The 11,494-nt window shown below is 48.7% G+C and overlaps 1 protein-coding gene across 1 annotated transcript in view; it reads right to left on the reverse strand.

Moving 5' to 3' along the window:
• Window positions 1–6,615, reverse strand: part of DTNBP1 (dystrobrevin binding protein 1) — a 125,433-nt gene extending 118,818 nt beyond the window's left edge. Inside the window, exon 1 of the mRNA XM_038584211.1 lies at window positions 6,457–6,615. Coding sequence (XP_038440139.1) covers window positions 6,457–6,512 — 56 coding nt within the window. The 5' untranslated portion in view covers window positions 6,513–6,615. The remainder of the gene's footprint in view (window positions 1–6,456) is intronic.
• Window positions 6,616–11,494: the final 4,879 nt, after the last annotated feature.

Consider the following 11,494-nt stretch of genomic DNA (forward strand, 5'->3'; position numbering starts at 1 on the left):
TATCAATTTAGACTCAGATGAACACCTGACAGTTATCACCTACCAAAATCAGCTAATACACACATTGAAGTTCAAAACAGTAAAACTCAAATTTGTCCTAACACCTCAACAGTTTATTTTTAGATTGTTCCAAAGACTTACCTTGATTTGATACAAGCACACAAAAAAAAAAATGATAACATTTTTTTAGGTCTTGGAGAAAATATTAAAATGGAAGGAATCTCCTAAGACAAGGAGGTGATTAGCAAAAACAGCCTCCACAACAAGTTTAAAAAGAAGCAGATAAACAGAATGATAATACGGAGCACTATAATGAATGAGAAGCAGAAAATGTGCTTTCTCTAGCTGACTCAACCTCACGGGGTGACCTTAATGGCATTCATTTGCGCTTCAACTTCCTACTCAGCTAACCTCATCAGCTATTATGAAAGCTCACATGACTGTTGTAAACACCACAAAAACATATTAAAGAGCATATTTTGTCATTAAGGTTCAATTCTTTTAACCGTGCTCATGTCTCCCTGTTCTGACCTTAAATTCTGCTTACAAATACAAATCCCATTTATTGTACTTTTCCATGAAAGTTTATCATTTTTTCCCTCTCTTTAAAAACAAGACCATGGAAACAAAGCATCCTCACACTTAAAAGTACACATGGCTCGGGGCGCCAGGGTGCAGGGTTTGGGGGGGGGGGCACTCAGTTAAGCATCTGACTCTTGATTTCGGCTCAGGTCATGATCTCAGGATCATGGGCTAGAGCCCCACTGAGCGCAGAGCCTGCGTGAGATTCTCCTCCCTCTCGCCCTGTACTCGCTAGCTCACTGGTACTCTAAAATAAATAAATAAATCTTTTTAAAAAACAACAAAGTACACATGACCCTCAGCTGTGGAACCTGAGTCACACCAAAATTGCAAAAAGTCAGGAAACGGAGAAGAATTTAGATTACCTCTATCCTAATTAACCACAACTACACCGTGCTGGTTCTGACCTGTCTCCGGAGAGTTTCCTGTATTTCCAACTGCTTCTTGGAGGTCAAGCCATAAGTTCACCTCGTACAACAAATTCACTGTCAACTGCTTTTCTTTCAAAACTATTCTGAAATGCTTTTGTTTGTAAATGGCATCATCTAAGATACTTCAAAGTCAACATCCTTAACTTCTCCACCTTTTTCCCTTACATTCTTAAGTTCTCCACCTTTTTCCCTTCCTACATCACACTGTTTATAAATCCACCCCATGCCTGTCACATCCACTCCCTTGTGACACGGCTACCACCAGCACGGTCTTATCATCTCTCCCCTGGCCCATAATTAGAGCCTCCCAAATAACGTCCCTATTCCACATCTCCAGCCCTCCCATCACACGGCCTCTCAAATTTCTTCCAGAAATACAGGCAGGCTCATGCTGCTCCCTCCACAAAAACCTTCAAAGACTCAGTCAACATAAAAATAAGCCAGGACCTCTCTGTACCAAGTAGCAATCACCTCATCCCCCCCCCAACAACTCCCTTAACCTGCTGTACTGTTGGTGACAGTTTTTTTGACCTTCGAGGTCTTCTGCTTCCTGCCACTAGAAAGAGCCCAGGGACGCTATTTGCTGCCCGCCGGGTTCTCTGCTACATCCTGGCTCCTAGAACGGCACTTGTCACAAAGTGCTAAGTATTTGATAAATGAATTCATTCAGCAAAGCACTAAAGATCTTCTTAGTCACTAAACTTCCCTTCCAGCTTCCACTCCCACAACTGCTTGTCTTGGAAACGTCCTCACCCAAATCTGCTACAATCCCTCCTCATTCTTGGAGGCCCAGTACAGAAGCCACCTCCTCTTTGAAGCCTTCTGTAAATGCATCTGAATTAAGGACACCTCCCTCTGGGCTCACAGACACACAGGTCACCTGTATCTTTACTGTTCAGTTCCCTCTACTTCCCTTTCCATTGCCCATGACTCTGCAGCCCCAGGATCCAGCTCAAGATATAGACAACAATTAGTAAAGGAAACTGAGGGAGAAGCCTCTTAAATCTGTTTGCATTTTAATAAAATGAAAAAAAGCTTCCGTGAAAAAGGACACTTTCTGAGCGCATCATCTGGTGTCTGACACTTAGTAGGAACTCAGTAAATAGTTATTAAGTCGGGTTGAATATTGAGGGTTTTTTTTTTTCCTGCTTATTAAACAGGCGAGTAATCATGGAAGGGTCAAAATTTTAGGCAAAATGTCAGCATTTTGCCATACTATGAATTAGATTATTCGATCCTCTCCTTTGAGCAGGTTTTGATACTAAAGGAGGGCAGCAGAGGAAATGAGTCTGCTGGGCAGGGGTGAAGCTGGGGACAGTGGTGGCCTCTGGGGAGAAACACCCACTGCCTAGCTGCAACAATACAAGTTTTCTATCCCTACCCACAAGACCCCAGAGCATTACAAACAGGAAACACCAGTCGGTGACAGGCAGGCTATAAACCTTCAGTAAATCTGATTTTCAATTCCCTGCAGGCTTTGCATGCCTCATTGCTTCATTCCTGAGGCTTTCGGTCTGAACAGCTCAAAACCAAAGACCAGAGTGGATTTGAAGGACAAAAACCAAAGACCAGAGTGGATTTGAAGTATGTGCTTCAGTATATCCCAAAGTTTCCCTCAGAGTTCAAGTCTGTCCCTAAAAAGTACATGTTCTATGTCAACTTCCCAAAAGGCTCCAACAGTTTTGAAGTAAGTTAAGTGAAATTAGGCCTCACTTAAGGTGAGGGGAGAAGAGTGAGGCCCAGAACCTCACTCCTGTGTCCTTTGGGCCAGCCAGCTACCCACTTATGTCAGATGATATAATTTCCAGGTTTATCTCAATTTTGACATAACTGTTACAATGAATAAAAATTTACAAAGGGACACCCGGGTGGCTCAGCCCGTTAAGCACCTGCCTTCAGCTCAAGTCATGATCTCAGCAGGGCTCCCTGCTCAGCAAGTCCCTTTGTCCCTCTCCCTCTGTGGCCCCTCATGCACTTGTGCTCTCTCAAATAAATTGTTCAAAAAAATTTATAAAAGAGACCCCAGGTCCATGGAGAACTTAAGAGTCCCCCTCCGCTTACACCACCAGCATCTCTGGCCACTGCCCTTAAGTGATCTTAAGAGGCATGTTTTCTGAGTGGAAAGAGGAAGGAAATTCATTGTGTTCATCAGACATGCTTTTATCACTGATGTGACATTTTCTTGGGGAACTGATCACTAATCCTCTTTTACTATAAAAAAATAAATAAATCAGTCTGTTGAAAGTCCAGTTATAGGCAGCCCCGGTGGCACAGCGGTTTAGCACTGCCTGTAGCCCGGGGTGTGATCCTGGAGACCCAGGATCGAGTCCCACATCGAATTCCCTGCATGGAGCCTGCTTCTCCCTCTGCCTGTGTCTCTGCCTCTCTATGAATAAATAAATAAAAATATTTAAAAAGAAAGTCCAGTTACATGAATTTTCGTTAGTTGAAAATGAGCAGAAAAGCTCTGAGATGCTGGTGCTCTGGGTGACTGTGAAGAGCAACACTGAGGAACACAGAGATCCAGTAGGCCTTCCTTCTACTGATTCCCCTGGGCAACCCAACACTGGAAGCTCCTGAAGTATTTCAGAAACCAGTTGCTCGTTTCTATAGGCAGGAGAACCAAGTATTCTAAAGGTATGTCAGGTACAATTTGACAGTTTGGGGAGGTGAGGGCCATATCATTTTCACCTCTGAATCCCTCCCTGCCCTCATGCAACATACACAGACGCTGCTTAATTTCATCTTTCCTCATCAGGACAAAATGTTCAAATAGGTTGATCTCAAGCTGAATATGGAAGAGTTTACTAAAATGAATTAAGAGGATTCTTTCTTGGTTAAGAGTCACACAGGAATTTGTGAACTGGACAAAAGTGAGTAGGAGAGTTTCGAGCCGCCAGTTAGCTGCACAACAGACCACCTGGATGGAGAGGAGTAGCTAGTCGGCTGAGCGTGATCCCTCCAGGAGGAAGCCAAACAAGTGCCTAAATGGAATGCAAGCCCTCTCAGGATGTCTAATCCCCAAGTGGCTCCAGTCTACCACACTGTCAATTAGTCATTTCCCGAGGGGTTCTAACTAAACCCCCTTCCTAACTAAACCCTAAACTCAGGTTACCCAGATCTCCCATGATGGTTTGAGTCCAGAGTTCACATTCCTAGCTAAGTTTAACCTTAGCAAAAGTCATGAGAATGAACAGCTTCTGAAGCACCCATACAACCCAGAGTTACAGTAACTACCAGAAGCTAGGCTGTTAAGTCATTAACTCGTTGAAAGTAATGATAACAGGGGTGTACGGGGTGGGGGGGGGGGGTGTACCTAATACCACTACTATCATGCTCCAGGCAAACCATTCCAGTATACCACCCAAATTCTTAGATAATTTACACCCTGAAAAAAAGTTCCTTTTCTTTTCTTTTCAAGGTTTTATTTATTTATTCATGAGAGAGAGAGAGAAGCTGGCTCCATGCAGGGAGCCCTATGTGGGACTCGACTGGGGGGGGGTGGGCAGGATCATGCCCTGGACTGAAGGCAGGGCTAAACTGCTGAGCCACCCAGGCTTCCCAGAAGTTCCTTTTTCAATTTAAATGGGGAAAAAAAAAAATTGCAAGCATGCAAACAAAACAAAACACTAACCCATACAACCCATAAATGAAGCACTCCCAGAGCATCTATAATTATCCTTAAGAACTCCAAACTGAAAGTATCAAAAATGATTTACATGTGGTAAGTGCTCAAGTATTTGCCCCAAATACTCAGCACTCAGGAGGCAATGCATGTGAACATTTTTGTCCCATAAAATCTTAGCCAGCATCTTTCTCATTGAAAATGTAAAATCCTAGTGGCACCTGGGTGGCTCAGCGGTTGAGCATCTGCCTTCGGCTCAGGTCATGATCCCAGGTCCTGGGATGGAGTCCCCCCCCCCCCCCCCCCCGCCCCATTGGGCTCCCTGCGTGGAGCCTGCTTCTCCCTCTGCCTGTGTCTCTCCCTCTCTGTGTCTCTCATGAATAAATAAATAAAATCTAAAAAAAAAAAAAAAAAGCCCTTTGATGCTGGACGGAGATGTCCTTATTCAGAAAATTCTCCAAAGGGTTTGTATGACAAGCTAACAGACTCTTTATGAAGGGGACACTTTTTCTAAAGAAATGAATAAGAAAATGCAAACGAATTGAGCACTAAGTAGTAACAACAGAGGACACCGCGCTTGCTGTTCTGCGGGTCATTTCACGCGCTCATTCATTGACCTCCAAACCCCTGCAAGTACCATCTTTATCATCTCTGTACAGTCGTGGAAACCGAGGCAAGACCGTGCAACTAACTTGCAAAACAACACACTCGCTGGGGGGTAGAGATGAGACCCCCCCACCCCCACCCCCACCCCCACCCCCCGGCGCTCGAATCGCTCCGCCGGCGGCTCCCCAGTTGCGGGCTCGCTGGAATCCCAGGCGGTGACGGGGGGCGGGGGGCGGGGGCTGCGACCTCCTGCGAGAGCTCCAGCCCCAGTCGGACCACGCGGGCCGGGGCTGCAGCCGGGGATGCGGGTCGCCCACGACTCCCGGGTGATTCCAGGCCGAGCGTGGGGCCGCCGGCAGGTGCGGCGGTGTCGCTGGGGCTCGGCCGCTCGCCTGGCCCGAGAGGTTCTCCACCGAAGCGCCGAACCCCGGGCGGGGAGGGATGGGGAGGGGAGGGGCGGGGAGGGATGGGGAGGGGATGGGGAGGGATGGGGAGGGGAGGGGGGGGCGGATGGGGAGGGATGGGGAGGGGAGGGGAGGGGAGGGGAGGGGAGGGGAGGGGATGCGGGAAGGGTGGTCTGAGGGGAGGGGAAGGGGAGGAGTGGGGACGGGGTGGGGAGGGGTGGGGAGGGAGGGATGGGGAGGGGTGGGGAGGGGAGGGGAGGGCGGGGAGAGGATGGGGAAGGGTGGGTGACGGGGAGGGGAGGGGAGAGGAGCTGGGGAGGGGTGGGGGGAGGGTGGGGAGGGGGGATGGGAGGGAATGGGGAGTGGCGGGGCTAGGGGGAACAAAAGGGAGGAGGGAGAGCGGGGCCGTCCGCGCGGCCGCGGAGCAGGTGTGCGCGGCGGCGCCACCGCCCCGCGGCCCCCGCCCCCCCCGCCCCCGCAGGAGCCCGGGCCCCGCCGGCAGGTGCTCCGGGGCCGCAGGAAGTCGGGGGCGCGCCCCGCCCGCCCGCCACGTGACCCGCGCTCCCCCGCGGCCGCCCAGCCGCCGGGACAGGGGCCCGGGCGTCCCCCGCGCACGGGGCGGCGCGGCCAGGCCGGGACCTAAGTTCCTCAGAGCTGGAAAGTTCGCTCCTCTCCTCGGCCGCGACGGGACCGGGGTGCGGGGAGGGGGGAGGGGGGAGGGGGAGGACGGAGGACGGAGGCGGCGTCCGGGGGGCCCGGCCCAGCCCCCGGGTCCCTTCCGCGTCCCCCCCCCCCCCCGTATACCCACCCGGAGGTGAAATCCTGCTGCACGCTCAGCAGCCGCTCGCGCAGGGTCTCCAGCATCGCCGCCGCCGCCGCGTCTCGTCCCCTGAGGCTTCAGGCCGCCCCCGCCGCGGCCCCGGGTCGCCCTCGGCCGCCCCACACCTGTCACCCGCGCGCCCCGCTCCCTCAAGGCGGGCCCCGCCCCCCGCCCCGTCCGCGCCCCGCGCCGCCGCCGCCGCCGCCGCCGCAGCGCCTTCCGCGTTCCCGCCGCGCCCCGCCCCCGCCGCGCCCCGCCCCGCCGCGCCCCGCCCCGCCCAGGCCCGCGCAGCCGCAGTGGGCCCCGGCGGCGGGACAGGGGCGGCCTCCCCGCTCCGCCGCGCGCCCCTCGGAGGCTCGGGCGCCCCTTCCAGCCCGGCCGGGTCTCTCTGGCTTGCTCTCTGACGCCGGAGTGCACCCGATGAGATGAGCTCCGGGAGTCAGGAGATGCGTGTTGGCAAATTGAATTCAAGATTTAAAAATTTAAAAAAAAAAAATAATGTAGAAACCTGCAGGGGCATCGCGAACGAGGGCCTTCAGCGGAGGGCTTCTTCGAGGGCAGCATCGGTTTTCAGGGTTTGCGAGAGAATTGGGCAAATTTCTTGCACGGCCTGCACAGCTGTGTAGCAAACGGTTTCACGGAGGGCATCCGGGATCTGCCCCCGCCGGCTTTGCCCTTGCGTGAGATACTTAACCATCCCAACCTCGGGTTCTTCATTCACGACCCGGGGATGGATGGGGCGCCTGGGTGGCTCAGGGTTAAGCATCTGCCTTTGGCTCAGGTCGTGTTCCCGCCCTCTGGGATGCAGCCCCGCCCCCCAGGGAGCCCCCCAGGGAGCCTGATTCTCCCTCTGCCTCTGTTTCTGCCTCTCTCTCTCTCTCTGTCTCTCATGAATAAATAAAATATTAAAAAAAAAAACATGGGGATGATAATCAACTATTTGAACATCGTCACTTTCCACTTCAACCTCGATAAGTCTTTCCATGCCCTTTACACCAAAGGAGGCCGCCTTTGTCAGGTCACCAGTGCCCTCCCTCCATGCATTGCAATCCCATTTGTTACTTACCTGCCCTGATTTTTTTCTTGATCTCTCAGTGGCTCTGGAAGCCATACCTTGTACCACTTTTTTTTTTTTTAATTTATGATAGTCACAGAGAGAGAGAGAGAGAGGCAGAGACACAGGCAGAGGGAGAAGCAGGCTCCATGCACAGGGAGCCCGACGTGGGATTCGATCCCTGGTCTCCAGGATCGCGCCCTGGGCCAAAGGCAGGCGCCAAACCGCTGCGCCACCTAGGGATCCCCCTTGTACCACTTTTAAGACACGTTCTTCTCTTGCCTCCAGGGACATCCTACTTCTCCCTTTCTTTCCACTCCTGTTTCAGCAGCTGCTCCCAAGGCTCCATCGCCTGCCTCCCGCTCTTCTCCATGTGTGCTCCTCTCCGCTGGAAATTCCATCAAGGCACAGATGCCCAACTCTCTTCTCTTCAGTCCTGTCCTCCTGCTTGCCCCTTCAGTTCAGACCGGTTGCTTGCTTAACATGTATCCTGTAGGCATCTTAAAGCCAACATACCCAAAATTGAAGTCTTGATTGCGTATTCATCTCCTGACCTGCTCATCTCCCAGTCTTTTCCATTTCAGTTAATGGCCCCCACCTTCCACCAAGTTGCTCAAGTTAAGCCACCTGAAATCACCTGTTTCTTCTTCATCCCTATAGTAACTCATCAGGTCCAAACCACTCTGCTTCTAAAGTATTCCTGGAACCTGCTCCCCTTTCTCTGTCTTCGCTATAATCACCCTGGTCTAAGGCACTGTCATCTTTCACTAGGAACACCGACAGGTCCCCTGATTCTACTCTTGGCATCTACACCCTTGTAATCAATCCATCCTTGACATGGCAGCCAGAGAATTATCTAAAAGAGCAATCAGCTCATGTTGCTCTCCTACTTTTAAACCCTTCATTTGCTTCCTGTGCCCTCAAAATAAAATTCAAACTCCTTACTTGGCTTACAAAGTCCTAAAATTTCACCCCGTCCTGATATTCTATCCAAAGTAAGTACAGATGACCCTTGAACAACATGTGGATTCACTTATATGCAGATTTTTTTCAATAAATACATTGGAAAAAATTTTGGAGATGTGAAATGATTAGAAAAAACTTGAAGAGGAACCACATAGCCTAGAAATACCAAAAAAAATTTTTTTTAAAAAGAAAAATTAGGTAGTATTGTAAGAACACAGTATATAAAACATATACAAAATATGTGTTAATCTACTATTATTTAATCCACCAAATTTTGGAGAAGTCAGAAGTTATATGCAGATTTTTGACTGAGGGAATCAGTACCCCCAACCCATTGTTCAAGGGTCAACTGTACTACTCACCTATCATGACTTTGACACTTAAGCCTTAGTAACCTTGTATGTGTGTGTTCTTTGAAAATTCCAGGTTTGCTTCCACCTTGAAGCCTTTTCACAGGCTTTTCTCCAAAATGTCCCATTACTGGCTTCTTTGTGGCATTCAAATCTCAGCTTAAATATCATCCCCTTAAGTAGGTTTTCCCAGATTATTCAAGTAACCCACAAATCACTTCCTGTTTCTCAACTTAGTACACATCACTATATGATAATTTAATAATTGTTTCATTAAGAAAAAGTTGTTTAGTAATTTGTTTTTTTACACCCCATTTATTTTAGATTCAGGGCTGGGACTAGGGTGAGCCAGGTAAGGTATTCATTCACTTCCGGTACAAAATTTAAGAGGACCCAAAAAGCTCAGTATTCAAGATGAGTAGTATTTTGATGCAATATTTAAAAAATTCAAAATTCATGTACAAAGATATGTGATGGACAGAATACCAAAAGTCGACACTCAGTCAATACTGATTGTTTTGTTGTAGGAATCAAATAAGATAAAGCATGAGGCTTATGGCTGGGAAGGAACACCTCTTCCCCCTCTTGATAATTTCTCCCATGTGGAGAAAGCTCCTCCACAGTACAACACTCCAGGCCTTTCCTGGAAGAGGAGAGGTGACTATGTTGGTTAGTGAGCTAGGGACAAAGGAGCTGGCCCCGTCCTGTCTTCTTTATCTTGGCTGCAAATTTCCAGCAGAGAACACTCACTCTATTTCCCAAGGACTGGCTGCCAGGTGAGGAGGCTGGGGTGACCCAGTGCTTTCTGTGACTGGATAGGCAAATCTTAATCAGAGGTTCAGTAACAGGAATTTTGCTTACCCATAAATATTGTATAAGCCGTGTGCTTCATCATCCTTACCAGAAATGAAAGTGATATTCTGGGCACTTTTTGCTGATACTCTTTCCTTGTTTCTTGGTTGGTTCAGACAAGAGAGAGGGGTGCTGTCACTGAGCCCTCTGCCAACCTTCCAGAAATAGTACCTGGTACAGAGTAAGTGATCCAATGATCAGGTCTATGGAGACAGATGCCTCAGTATCCGGTAGATTTGGAAACCACAGTTACTGAGAAACGATAAATCTTTTTAAATTTTATTCAATTAAATACCTCTGCTCGTAAATTATCAATTTATTGTTTCATGGGTTCCTACAAAGCACCAAATCAGAACAAAAGACTCTGCGGGTCACTAGGAAATAGCTTTGCTTGTTGTCCCCAACCATTATTGTTTTGAGTGTTGCATTTTTGGTCTGTGGCATGTTTGTGTCTCACTTTGAGGTGTTTTATGAACATTTTTTAATCCCATCATGTCTGGTAAATCCAAAATCAGTGGAAGTTTTAAAAGGGCTAGTAAGAAAAGCCAGTTATAAAGAAAAAAAAGTAAATTTTAGGAAATGAACGTAGGGAGAAAATGACTATTGTCACACAAGTCGCTTTGTAGGGATGATTAAGGACCGAGATTCACAGCATATGATACATTGTGTTGATCTAAGTAAGGGTAATTAGCCAGAAACTACAAGACTGATGGGCAAAATGAAACAACTACCACAAGTTTTTTTTATATTTTTTAAAGATTTTATTTATTCATGTGAGACACAGAGAGAGAGGCAGAGACACAGGCAGAGGGAGAAGCAAGCTACATGCAGGGAGCCCAATGTGAGACTCAATCCCAGGACCCCAGGATCACGCCCTGGGCTGAAGGCAGTGCTAAACCCCTGAGCCACCCCAGCTGCCCTATCAGCCTAATCTTAATCCAGCAATTGGTCGAGAGTTGATTTGGTACCAGCAAAGCACAGAGAAAGCTTTGGTGATCAACATTTGGGACAGGCACCAAAGCTGCTTAAGAAGGCCCCTAGGATCCCTGGGTGGCTCAGCGGTTTAGCACCTGCCTTTGGCTCAGGGCGCAATCCTGGAGTCCCAGAATCGAGTCCCGCGTCGGGCTCTGGCATGGAGCCTGCCTCTCTCTGTCTATCATGAACAAATAAATAAATAAATCTTAAAAAAAAAAAAAAAAAAAAAGGAAGGCCCCTAGACTATTGCTTCCCTGGATCAGCAACAACTGGAAGCTTGCAACAAATGCAGAGTCTTAAACTCCACCCAGACCTACTGAATCAGAGTCTGAAAGTTTAACAAGATCCCCAGGTGATGGATATTAATGTGCGAGAAGCAGCGCTCAAGGACACTGGCCAAGGAAAGGGGTTCCTTGTCTCAATGGATTCTTACCCTAGACAGTGAGAAATGAGAATCTGGTGGAATTGGAACCAAAGACAAAGGTGCTATAAAAGAAGAAGCTATAGAACCCAAAATATTTCATATCACTTTATCGGCGGAAGTCTTTTGAACGGCTGAAGGCACTATTGCCGTGTGGGGTACGGGAATCTTAGGTTCATAAAGGCATCTACAGTGCGCTGATATTGACTTATTTGTAATTGTTTTACAAACTGAGATGTAAATCTTTTTGACATCTTTAAGAGTTTAAAGATGCCAGAAGAGGGATCCCTGGGTGGCTCAGCGGTTTAGCGCCTGCCTTCGGCCCAGAGCCTGATCCTGGAGTCCCAGGATCGAGTCCCACATTGGGATCCCTGCATGCAGTCTGCTTCTCCCTCTGCCTGTGTCTCT

The sequence above is a fragment of the Canis lupus genome, chromosome 35, assembly GCF_011100685.1.
Source record: "Canis lupus familiaris isolate Mischka breed German Shepherd chromosome 35, alternate assembly UU_Cfam_GSD_1.0, whole genome shotgun sequence".
Classification (NCBI taxonomy): Eukaryota; Metazoa; Chordata; class Mammalia; order Carnivora; family Canidae; genus Canis; species Canis lupus.